Source organism: Botryllus schlosseri, chromosome 16 (genome assembly GCF_051294905.1).
Source record: "Botryllus schlosseri isolate E-star chromosome 16, Bs_hap1, whole genome shotgun sequence".
In the NCBI taxonomy this organism is placed as follows: Eukaryota; Metazoa; Chordata; class Ascidiacea; order Stolidobranchia; family Styelidae; genus Botryllus; species Botryllus schlosseri.
This window is the reverse complement of record NC_137251.1, coordinates 1,125,970-1,139,250: the sequence shown is the minus strand read 5'-3', so window position 1 is coordinate 1,139,250 and position 13,281 is coordinate 1,125,970. Positions and strand designations below refer to the sequence as shown.

The window sequence follows — 13,281 nt, the reverse complement described above, 5'->3', positions numbered from 1 at the left end:
AGTTGTCTATAATTACACTCTAGAACGAAATGCAGGAAATCTAATTTGTGAAATATTTCTATTCTCTCATTTTAGTTCTAATCTAATTTCTGGTTGTCCTGAAAATGCTGCAGGAGAACTGATAGTGCGAAACAAGCCATACCGCGGCGTACAGACGTTTACCATCATACTTCCGAGAATGAACAATAATTTGTTATGAAACGAACTTGATTTCTGATGCAGAATTGAATTCACATTCCAAGTCTTTGCGAATTCAGAAATTCTAATTCTGATCTAATTAGGAATAAAACATTGTATATAATTCTAATTGCAATCAAATCTGTAAAAGCTGAAAATTTTCTGATTGCCCACCTCTTCTAGTCCCATTCTCTCAAAAGCGAACTCTCACACTTATCCTCGCACTAGCTTAACGAGCGTGATGTCATAGAAAAAAAGAAATCTCGGAAAGCGATATGCCTCATTTTTTCCGAGAATTATTGCAATTAGTAGCGCGGAGACGGGATTACGTAATGGCTTTGGTTCCGCTTTCGTGTAATCGCGTCTGGACTTCATTTCTGCAAAACGAGGCTGCAACTGTGTGTGGGGTGAGGCGTTATGATGGCGCTCAGTAAGAAAGCATTTCTGGCATGTTCTGGAGGCGTTTTTCTAATGATTGTTTCCAGACGTAAAGTGCAGATAGAAATCGCGGTGCAACGCAGATCGGGCTGGGCATAATGAATTGAGTAAAATCTGGACCGAGTGTTAATTTTGTATAATTCGGGCAGTGAGAGATGATTTTTTTCGAGTATTGAAATGATGCGCTCCTTGTTGAACTGAATTTATCAACGAGAATTGTAGTTTCGATGCGATTTTCCACTGTGGAAGCCTTTAAACTTCGATTGGCTGTATCGCAGCATACGAAACATGTAGTTCAAAGCTACGCCAGTTAGTGGAAATGGCATATCTGTGCACTTGCAGTCATGATCAACCTACAGCATTGTACAAAATGCAATGAGTTTGGTATGGTCGAAAAAATACCGCATAATCTTTAATCTGATGGAGAACTGGCATTATACTTTGTGGTTGCGTAAAAGGTAGCCTACACATTTGAACTTCCCTCGTCATTCATACTGCTGTGCCATCATAATAAATGATACTCAACTCGATACAGAATCGAATCACTCAGGCACTCAATTTTGCCTAACGCTTAAACTTACGAGCAAGTTCTGTATGTAGATCTGATCTAGAAGCAATCACAGGTGTATGTTGAGAGAGGCAGAGTGAGAATCTTGATATGTCAGCCGCGCAAATCAACGAGTTACATGATAAAAACACAGTTCGGTGGAATGGGATACACAGATAAGGAGACGTGAGGCTCGATATGACTGGACCTGAGTGTGCGTTGCCTTTTGACAACGCTCGATAAACTAGGTATGGTCGAAAGAATACCAAATTTCAAATTATCCTTTTTGTGTTGTGGACCTGGCGTAAAAGGCACAGATTTGATATTTCCATATCATCAATATTCTTACAACGTCATTATGACAGACAATCCAAAATACTAGACTCGGCTCTGAGCCTACTACCCGATTCAGAATCGGATCACTCAATTACTTGCTTTCGCCGAGCCGTACTAACAAGCCGATCTGTTTCCAGTATCTATCTGCGTGCAAAATAAACTTCCGAAATGGTCAACACATGTCTGCAGGTCGCCGGTGAGTAACTATAATGTTACGTTGACGTTGTTGTGACGATGACCTAGCCTAGAAAGTCCATCTACCCATTCTAACGCTATTGGCGCGAGAGACTGTGGTTCTAGTCTCGGTAATGGCACATTGCGACGTATCGGAAGTACAGATATCTCATATGCGGTAATTGTTTATATGTGCTACATAATAGGCTATGTTCTACGACGTCTTTACAAAATAAAATCCTGATGAAGGACTCTTGAAAAAGCGAATGAAAAGAGCCAAGAAAACCCGTTCAGAAATAAATACAGCTGAAAACATCAAGACCGAACATACTGTTACATTGGGCACTATAGGCCCAGGTGGATGTCACATTGTGAGGCCGTAATACAGTGTGGTGATTAAGAAACACCAGGCTTGTGCAGTCTTTTTGCAGATCTTTTTGTCGTGTGAAAATCGTGTTGTAATGGTCTTGTTCTCAGAGGTGGTCAGTAACGAAGTACTTCTACTGTCTCGAAGTACTCAAGTAGGTTTCCTCTACTTCTGGTACTTACTCAAGTAGATCTTTTTTTCGCTACTTCTACTTCGTAATATTTTGTGAACTACTTACTTACTTTTCGCAATTTCAGTTTGACAAGTAGAAGTAGTTTAATACCCCAATAAGAAAGATAGCCTAAGGAATTTCGGGGCTGTTTTCACGTGATGCCCACATTTAATTTTCATAAAGTCATATATATATATATCGACTTTTCAATTGGATAAAATAAAAAAGGGCAAAAGAAAACAGGAGACAAAAGAACATCGAGATAATCAGTTTTGGGCTCGTGTTAAGCGTCTCCGACGTAGGCGGTCGTGGGCGTCTTCAAGCGACATAAAGTCATGTAATACCCAGAATTTTCGTTGCGCTTCGCGCACTGTAGATATGGAGTAACGAATATGTTTTAGGGAAAGTATCGCTGAATATAATTTAGATACCGGGTTGCGTGGTTCCGTTCACACCGCATTTATTGTCGCCTACATCAAATATTTCATCACAGTAAGTATGGCCCCCCATAACGTTTGAAATTAACGTTTCGCAATCTAGAAATTACCTACTATACCTAGCAGCCCATGACGTGTCCTAATCTGGAAAAGTGGACTTTGACTTTTTTTAACGTTAGACCTGTTTTAGCAGACCACCGTTGAAACTTTCTGGACAAAAGACATGAAATATATTTTCCGCTTTTTAGAAGTAGTATTTGTATTTTTCTTTCAATTACGAGTACTATACGTTGAATTCTAATTATAGTTTCTGTTCTATTGTCTGGAAAACATACATGTTGAAGTATAAAAGCAAGTGTATTAATGCCTTATATTTTCCGAAAATAAAGCTATATACTATATGGCATTTTTACGATCTGCCACATTTTTAATTAATCGCGCGAAGTGTTAAAGCTGTATCCGACACAACTTAGCCGTATTGCTCTTCGACTACTACGGGAGAATATGGGAGAAGGCGCCATGTCATGATAGTTTCGAAAACGGGCTGTTCGAGTAAACAATGGATTAGCATCGCATTTCCATGTCAATACTATCATTTGCATCCCATGATGCGGACGAATGCTTATGCTGTCAAAAATTGATACCTCCTGGTATGCATCAATATGAATCAAACACCCTTTCACCTTCCACAAAGCTCCATTTGCAGCTTTTGACACTCCATGCGAACGAATTACGATCGTTTTCACAACTACTTACTTACTTGAGTAGATTTGAAGTCAGTCAAATCTACTTCTACCTCAAGTAGTTTTAGGTTGCTTATCAAAGAAGTACTTCTACTCGTACTTGAGTAGATTTTTTTCGTCGCTGCTTCTACTTGAGTAGCTTTCTTGACTACTTTGACCACCTCTGCTTGTTCTATCAATACCGTTTTTGATGCGCAGCTCATTTTGTGCAACCAGTATTCCATAGTAATGTATTAGATGCGTTATGTGATCACTTGGTTATGGTGACTATAGGATATAGGCGAAACTTTGGGGTTTGCCGGAGGCTTGTAGATTAGCGTAGCGGTTCCCTGTACTAGTAGGTTAGGAAAGGTTCAGCACCGATGCCTTACTACTTGGTCGTTTCGATATCCTATTGTCTGTTCATCATTTTATTAAAATTGTTATCAAATCAATACACCACACGCCTGCGATATATTGAATAGATAGGAGGGTGCAGAAACGACCTGGAGTAGTCTTTTAATCAGATACCCACTTTGGCCTACAGCATGTAAATAAGAGGCATGAACACTGGATAAAAGAAAGGATAACATAAAATTAAGCAACAAAAATGAATGCTGCATGTGTCGGTAGGCGAGGTCGATAGGCCTATGTCAGATTGTGGTCCGGTAATCTTGAAAGCAGCCTAGTACCGTTACATACATATCATTGTACGTAATGTGTCCTGATCGGATAAAATGATAGAACCGTCGGTTATTATCTGATTATTTTGTTACTGAAATCTTTCAGGCTGGATTCTGGGTCTTCTCTCTTGGGGCGCGACAGTTGGGATGTTGATGTCTGAGAAGTGGAAGCACTCTAGCATCACTGGTGACATGGCCTCGGCCGTGGACCAGCAAGGCAGACACGAAGGTCTCTGGTCGTCTTGCAACGCACTCCCCAGCGGAGAAACGCACTGCACGCTAATGCCGATCGAGATCACGAATATTTCGGGTGAGAATCAGCGATTTATTTCGAACTTTGTCATGGTTTCCTGGCTGCGTAATATCAAACTGTCTCCTTCGGAAAACAGCGTTTCACGCTCGTGAATCCTAATTTGCGTTATCGTCTACGACTCCACTTGACCTTGAAATCTGCCTTTCGTCGACAATTGGTGGCAGAGAGTTAATATTCAGCAGTGACAATTTATTTTTCACATCGAGCTCAGTTCAGTATATTAATAATTAATTTATCGATTCAAAACACCATAAGATTGCGATAACATGAAAAGATAGGAAGGTGTCGAAACGACTTGGAGTAGCCTAGTCTTTGGAGTGAGACACCCTCCTGGGCCTAGGCGATGTAGACATGCACTGCACAGTGGAAGAAAAGAAATAAGGGATAGCACCATAGTTCAACTACGTGGCATGTGTCGGCAGACGAAGTCGATATATCACACCGTGGCCCGGACTAGCAGACTATAGCATCCATTACACTCCTTCGACGACAGCTTTTCGACCAGCTGTCTTTCGACGGCAAGCGAGCAAGGTTCCGCGCGATTAAATTTCGCCAATCAAGGACGCCGAGTCACTCTTCTGCACTCTTCTGCAATACAAGATTCCTCAGTAGGCACTCGACACCTTCGTCTCGACGAAAGTAGAAGTCGAGCCGAACGTGACGCATTCCCGGCTGTTTTCTTTGCCGCTTTTCAGGAATGTTGATGACAGCGAATTCCGAGAAGGGAAAATGACATTCTCCCGCAATCAGCTACGCACAGATCAAACTCAATTCGGCCCATAGGTGATAGCCAGACATGTCAGTCCGCCAACCTCTAAATTAATTCCAATTTTAAAGCAACTCTTGGTCAACTATTACTAGATAATTCTAGTTGCCGAATTAGCCTAATAACAGCGAAATGCCGGCAATCTATATCCAACGTAATTTGCGAAATGTTTCTATGTTCTCATTTTAATTCTAATCTAATTTACGTTTTTTCTTGAAATGCTACAGAACCGTAGTGCGAAACGAGCTAAGCTTGGTACACAGGCATTTGGCATTCTCGCACTTATGGGACTGAATTTTATTTGATATGAACTGAACTTTGGGCTTTGTTGTATTTCTTACTAATTCGGAAATTAATTCATTTTCCAACTATTTGGTAATTTAGTAATTGTAATTCTAATTCTACTATAGAGTCTATAAATTTGGGAAAAACTTTGTTTCGTGATAATTCTATTATCGTGCTTGTTAGAATGAACTCTGCTGATTCGACAGGAACTGAACCTGATTTTTGTTGCGTTTCTTTCTAATTCGAAAATTATATCCAATCTCCAAGTTTTTGCGAATTCGATAATTCTAATTGCAATCTGATTTGGATAAACTGAAAAGTTTTTACAGTTGTCCATGTTCGACTGTGCCTTGTCGCGATAAATTAGTTCTTTCGCCGTAGGCCCACATCGAAGGAAGTCTTCTGTCAGGTAGAGGTGGCCAGTAACGAGGTATATCCTATACCTCTAGTTTTTCGAATACTCAATAAGTATGATTTGCGTACTTGCACTGCGTACTCAGTTTTTTTTAGGCAAAACTACGTTTTTTTCGCTTCGGATCGTGCAAAGTAGGAATATGTGAAATTGTAACAACAACAGCGCAAAATATCTCTGTATCACGGAAACTGAATTTACTTTCGGAAATTGCGGCTATTTTTAGTGTCATCAGTCATTTATAGGGCTGGGCAAAATCGAGTACCTGAGTGGTTCGATTCTGAATCACTTATTATGCTTCGAGCCGAGTCGAGTATTCGAGTGTCACTCGCTATGACGTCATAATATAATATAATATGCAAAAGTTCAAATAAGTAACTTTTATGCCAACACGAAGATTATAATGCCTGTTATCCATCACATTAAAGATACTTTGGTATATTCTTTGACCATACCGATTTCATTGCACTTTGTGACAACGTTGTGGGATGATCATGAATTCGTAAATGTGATATTTCCAGTAACGTTATTAGCTTTTTTACTATGTTTTGTATGCTGCGATACGGGCAATCAAGGTTTCAAGGGCACCACAGGGGGAAATAGTATCGTAAATCTAATTCTCGTTGAAATTAAACTTCAGTAGCGAAGAGCGTATAATTTCAGTACTCGCAAAAATCGTCTTTTACTACTCGACTCGAATCATTAAAATTAATACTCGATTCAGATTCGAGTACGCCAATCATTGTGCCCAGCCCTAGTCATTTATCGTTAGTCGCAAAGATGCATTCTGCTATAGGCCCTACTTCCGATGTACGGCTATATGCATGGGGTTGCATTTAAAACAAAAATAAATTAAAAACAAACATGTTTAAAACATGTTTTTTATTGTTGTTTTTTTCAACCCATGTCGTCACGAGTGCCGAATTGTGACGTCAGAGTGGAGTGACATTGCCAATGGAAAATATAGGGTAAAATAAAAAAAGATCTTTCAGCCACTCCAAATCGTATACGTCGACTATACTGGGCGCAAATCGACCGTAGTCTCATACTACATGTTTTTTTCCGAAAGTATTTACACAATTAAAGCATAATTATACAAGTTTAAATAAAACATTTTTTAATGGCATTCATTAAAACGCTGTTTAAAATGCTTTAAACAAAGTGTTTTAAAGCACCGTTTGTTTTAAATGCAACCCTAAATAGGCTATGCGACATCTCGACCAAAACCTTTTTTTGACACTATACTTACTTGAGCGCCTTTCATATATTCATTTTCAACTTATACCAGGAGCAATTCTGACGTGCCTCGGAAATTCATACTCCCAGTGGTTACCGAGTAGAAATGTAGTCCGGTATACTTCTACTGCGATACTTGTTGGAGCAAGTCAGACCTAAATCCCTGTGTTGTTTTCAGGTGTGGTAATTGGTGTTCGTGCTTTGCTGATACTGGCGATCCTGTTCGGAGTGATCAGCGCCGTTGTAATCTTGTTCGCCTTCAAATTCATTTCTCACGGACCTCAAGACGTGCAGTCGAAAGCCACTCTCGGCAAATACGGCGCGGCAGCGTTTCTTTTGTGCGGTAAGAAACAGTAACACTTTGACGCCAACAACACTACCCCGGTGCTGCAGGCAGACCTGGACATTGGACAAATATAATTTTAGTTCTCTAATTGGACTTATTAGAGCTAAATACCGGTAATCTAATTCCAATCTAATTCGTGAAATGTTTGGATGCCTTCATTTTACTTCTAATCTAATTTATGTATTTTCTTAGGGGGCTACAGAAATGTAAAGTGCGAAACGAGCCAAACTTGGTGCACAGACATTTGGCACTCTCGGGTCTCGTGCTTATATGGGAATAAGTTATATTTGATATGAACTGAACTTGAACTTGAACTTGTATTTCTTACTAATTCAGAATTGCATTCCATTTCCAATTATTTGCAAATTCAGAGATCGCGGTTTCGATTTCCGAGGTGTCCACATTTGCGACTTATTTTCAGCTCGCAGTACAACTGAACGATTCTTTGGATATACACTATACTAATAGCAAGGTTGGAATCAAGTCACTACCTTCGAGTCACAAGTCATTTCGAGTCATTGCACATTTTGACTCGAGTCAAGTTAAGTCAATCGATTTTCGAAGGTGACTCGAGTCAACTCAAGTCGAGTCAAGTCACGAGTCAAGTCCCAATTCAAGTCAAGTTCCCTTCTCGAAGTATGAGGCATGATTTCGTCATTGGATTTTCCTAGCTGTCTGAAATACAGATTGAGTGGTCATTGATTCTGAACCGATGAACGAATATAGAGTTAAATATACAAATACATGCACGAAGGCGCTGCGGCGCTCACATATACGTAGAACTGTTAAGAACTGTTAAATTACGGAAGTAATTGCATAGCCTCAGTTTATAGTTACCAGCCAAAATGGAGAATAAGAAACGAATTGCTAAGATGCAATACATTACATTACCCATATACATATTGATATGATACAGTTCGAGCCTGTGCGCCAATGGTTGAGGAGTAGCCTATATAAACTATATTCGAATTCAGTTTCAATAAAACAGGGAGGTTTCGTAAGAGCATAGAACAGAGATAGATATTTTGCTGTAAAATTACTTTACTACTAGTTTACGGCAACGTAAGCTGTAAGTTTCGGTCACTTCGTCTGTGATCAATTTATTTGTGAGAGAATAATGAAGGCTCAGTAAAACGCACGGTTATTGAATGATTGGTTGTCGCTCTCATGGGTTACACCAGCGTTTCGCGAGGAATCTGAACAAATGCAAGATACAGTGATTGTTGACACCGATTACTTGGTAACTCGAAATTGACTCGTGAATTTTGCTCCGAGTCACGAGTCAATCCAAATTTTTGATACGCCGAGTCAAGTCAATTCATTTCATTTCAGCAAAGTGACTGGAATCAAGTCAAGTCATACGAAAAATGTGACTCGAGTCGAGTCATGACTCGAGTCATCCCAACACGGAGCAATACCCCACTCAACTATGCGCGGTTTGATCACTCTATAGCCCGGATTCTGCTATAGTCTATAAATTTAAGAAAACTGTGTAGCAATCCATCACCGCATAACGCTCGGTGTACGTACATTATGAAAATGGACTCCGGTTTGATATGAACTGGGCTAGATTTTTGTTGTGTTTTAATTCAGAATTTAATTCAATTTTTCAGTATTTTCCGATTCAGTAAATCTAATTCTAATGTAATTTGAAAAAATCGAATCTAATCTAATTTGGGAAAGCCGATAATTTTCTAGTTGTCCAAAACTGGTCTGAGGCAGCGACCATTATTTCATTTGTTATTTTTATCACGATTAATTTCTCACTGCTTCTGTAGGAGTCAGCGTAACGGTGGCTGGATTTTGGTATGTGGTCGACGTCTACATGGCACTCCCTATGCCCGACTCTAAAGGGAACCCGTTCAGCTGGACCACTGGGGAAGGAGTTCAGGTGAATGCTTCTCTTTCCAGTTTGGTATTGTGTTCGCAACGTGAGGACGCGGCTTAGTGCAGATTCGATCGGGACGAACAGCTTTTTAATCCGGTGCTATTCGAAGTAACGGCGACGTATAACAATGGAAAACGGTGTTCAGTAGCCCTAAAACCACGGACGTCGAATCTAGATTTTACGGCATAGAACTATCAAGAGGATATCTGTCGAACTATCGCATGTTTACGCTGTGGCTTAGTTCAGTCGCCGGCAGGATCGTTTCACAAATGTTCGGTCACATATCCGGCCCCGGATTTCAGTCGCAAAATTCCTAACCGCAGATGTTGCTTCTCAGATGACTATCGCTGCCGGAATATTATGGCTCGTCGCTTCTGTTCTCGTCATGCTGGGGTCCCGTCATCACCGTGACGTCGTAAGATACGAAACGAAGGCTCCGCTCACGCAAGAATACATCTAACTAAACCAACGACTTTGATATCACCCAGACGATACGATGCTCAGTTGAAAACGATATAGACCTTATGCAAAAGACGGATTGGCCCAGCACGATGAGAGTGTCTGGCCAGAAAACAGCGCATGGTCTCTCAGTCGTAGATCGAACGAGATGAACCAAACGCTAGGTTTTCGAGATGCGTTCTGCATTGGACTGCTGGTCTGTTATATGGGTGTTGTGTACTTCATTTGCTTATTTTTGCTAACAGCCGATCATTTTCCTCTTAACCACGTCGACACGGTGATAATGTTTTGCGAGTGTTTTATATTATAACGTTGTAGGCAGTGGTGGCCTTACGAACGGGGGGCCCTGGGCGACACTTACCGGGGGGGCCCCCTATAAGTAATCTAACCGTAACTTCTGGGGGGCTCCGCCCCCCAGACCCCACTTTCCCGCGGTAAGGTTTGGCCAGGTGCTGGATTCGGTTATGGCTATTATTGCCTGTGTCTAAGGATAGACTACATCAAGACTAAGTAATTCTACCGCATGCAGAGACGTGATCATCATCGGGATACGGGACTTTTTTAACAAATGCAGAGATTTGATGATGATTGACACATCCGTACGGAATCATATTCTTGCTTGGTACACGGATTTCCATGTTTATTCGTTATTATCCTAAAAAAAGCGCATAATCCTAATATGGGGGGCCCTTCGACCAGGGGGGGGCGGGTGACCGCCCACCTCGCCCACCCCAAAAGCCACCACTGGTTGTAGGCTATCTGTCTAAAAATACTCGTTTTCAACCTCTATTTAATATAGTTTTGATCTGCCATGTTATTGCTACTTCTACTTGAATTCAGACAGGGTATTGCAACTTTGCATCGACTCCAAGTCTGGTAATGAACAGTTCTCTAACTCCGTAGGTTAGTAATCTACGATTGCCCCTGACGAGTGTCAGCCGAAAATATTCGGGTTCATTTCAATATATTTAATCTATTGTTCAATCACATGTGGCGAAAATTGTATTTGATAAACGAGTTCTGGAATACACAGTATACAGAATGACTTGATTCATCATAACATTCGTTGAGATTTTACTTCATTATTATGTGCTGGTCAGTGTTGTGGTGGAATTTTCAGATTATATAGAATTATTCACTCTCCGCTAAAGTAATCTATCAGTATCAGTTTATTTTTATAATTTTCACCATTTCAAAACACCACAACTCTATACAATAGACGAGACTTTGAAATCAGACACCCGCCACCACCAGGACCTAGGCGAGGTAAAGACGAGGCATGTATAGTATACTGGATCACGGGAAATAAGGGATAACATAAAACTAGCGATGGGAATGAATGACGCATGTGTTGATCGAAAGGGGGGGTTGATATGCGAAATCGAGGTTAGGTAATCTTGAGGGCTCACTAGCATTCATTCAATAGAAATTGCTTGTATTTTAGGGTGACCATATTTTCGTGGGTTCCATACTATTACCGAGAATGCTATTACCGAGATGGACATTACCGAGAATACTATTACCGAGAATGGACATTACCGAGAACGGACATTGCCGAGAATGAACATTACCGAGAATGGCCAATGCCAAGAATCTAGCTTAATGTAACGGAAGTTGTCGATAAATTTATACATGAGAATCGAATGTGGCAACGCCGTGATGCACACACACGACCTGTCTATATGCATAACATGCCTGCATTGCATATATTGCATTCTCGGTAATGTCCATTCTCGGTGGTGTCCATTCTCGGTAATGTTCATTCTCGATATTGTCCTTCTCGGTAATAGCATTCTCGGTATTGACCGGACACCATTTTTGTGAAGCTAATTCTGGAAACTCGTTAGCGCCCACTAGCGGATTTAAAAATGAGGTATACCACATTTTCTGTCAATATGACGTCACACTAGCAAAGCATTGTCCATCGACTGTATACAAGAATGGAGTAGAACATAGCAGAGATGAGCATGGATTAGGATTAGGTTTTGAAAAAACAGGATTTGTGAAATTTTTTCGGATTTGGATTGGATTTGGATTAGACATTTTTTTCAGAACGGATTAGGATTTGGATTGGATTTACCTATTTTCTGGGAGATTGAAATGTCGTGTGGCGAATGGCGACAAACTTTATTCAGATCAGTTAATAATATACTTATGGTTACTAAGTTATCTTGAATCAAGTGAATCGTTGGCTGTGAAAGAAAATTTTCGAATCCCTCCATTGCATAAATTGGTATTTTTTCTGAATTTCCAGTTGGAATCGGATTAGGATTGGACATGGACTTGAATATGAAAAAGTTATGGATTAGGATTTGGATTAGGATTTGATGGTTCGGATTTGGATTGGATTAGGACATAGAAATTTCAAATCCGCTCATCTCTGGAACATAGGTCATGAATTGGACCATCTGTGTGAGCTCTGGTGATTGTTACTTGCTAGGGTCTGCAATAGATTTCTTCACGGGCCGGATGAAATCGTCTGGCGGGCCGTGTCTGGCCTGTCGGGATTGTGTTTGACAGCTCTGCTATCCTGTTAGGTCGGTGCGGCAGTTGTGTGCAGCTGTATGTTTTAGTCAGGTTCGAAACAACATTTTTTCAGCTCCCTTCCGCCCAAAAAAAGCACTGATCTTGGCCCACCACTGGGTAATCGATGTAAGTTCTTGGGCACTTACTATATGCATCTCGTTGTTAAATTTTATGAATGAATTCTGCTAATAAGGTTGATTCTGCCATATATTAGGCTACTATAAAATACACCAGCAGGTTGCACATCTGGTGATTTCCAACCTTTTATGGCCGAGCCCTCATTTCCAACTTGAAAATGTTCCTTGGCCCAGCTTAAAACTTGATTAGCTGATTACTAAAAAAATTCAGCTTGCCCAAACTTATACTCACGGCCTATATTGGAAGCTGCATGATTAAGTCCAACATCTTCGCGATCCCCAGATAAAGGCAAACGACCCCAAGATTTGAACCACTGTCTGTGACTGAAGAATCCAATCGGCCTTAACGAACTCTAGTAATATGCCATTGGTTTATAATTGCGATTACAATTAGACTTATTTCAGTAAATGATGGTTATTTATATTTATTTTTGATTGCATTTTTTGCGAGGGCGGTGCCTGCTGCCCATACCAATATCAATAGACGTTGCACTAACTCGCGCGCAGCGCGAAGAAAAATTTCCAATGGCATAAATCTTTTTGAAAAGAATATTGTTTATGTTGATTTACGAAAAACTTTTGAGCCTACTTCAAGCCTTCAAAATTCCGGACATTTAGGCATATTTTAGAATTTCCTTCCGGACGCAATTTTTTGAATGAAATTCCGGACATGTCCGGGAAATTCCGGACGTATGACAACCCTATTGTATTTCGACTTGAATGAGGACGTGTTCGAGGACTGTCGGATAGCCGACGAGATACCACACTTGAGGTCCGGCATATACTTGATAGAGCGATGCGTTGTCTTGTATTCCCTCCTGATCATATGGTATAGTTGTTCATCGGAGAAGCGCGTGAGT

General features: G+C 40.6%; 1 protein-coding gene across 2 annotated transcripts; it reads left to right on the top strand.

Annotated features, from left to right (window-relative positions):
• Positions 1–12: 12 nt before the first annotated feature.
• On the top strand, positions 13–10,818 carry LOC145458464 (claudin-1-like). 2 transcript variants are annotated; one of them, XR_013921144.1, is made up of 6 exons: positions 13–1,694; positions 4,160–4,363; positions 7,244–7,408; positions 9,190–9,302; positions 9,637–9,826; positions 9,860–10,818. XR_013921144.1 is itself a non-coding variant. In XM_080336842.1 (5 exons), the coding sequence occupies exons 1-5, from the start codon at positions 1,667–1,669 to the stop codon at positions 9,757–9,759; spliced, it is 633 nt and encodes a 210-aa protein (XP_080192968.1). In that variant the 5' UTR covers positions 13–1,666; the 3' UTR covers positions 9,760–10,818. The 2 variants fall into 2 exon arrangements, 1 of the variants encoding a protein (XP_080192968.1); XM_080336842.1 differs by having other exon boundaries at positions 9,637–10,818.
• The last annotated feature ends 2,463 nt before the right edge of the window (positions 10,819–13,281 follow it).

Coding starts and splice junctions, on each gene's coding strand:
- LOC145458464 (XM_080336842.1), top strand. CDS start 1,667: ATGGTCAACACATGTCTGCAGGTCGCCG. Junction 7,409..9,189: donor GGCAGCGTTTCTTTTGTGCG/GTAAGAAACAGT, acceptor CTGCTTCTGTAG/GAGTCAGCGTAACGGTGGCT. Junction 9,303..9,636: donor CCACTGGGGAAGGAGTTCAG/GTGAATGCTTCT, acceptor GTTGCTTCTCAG/ATGACTATCGCTGCCGGAAT.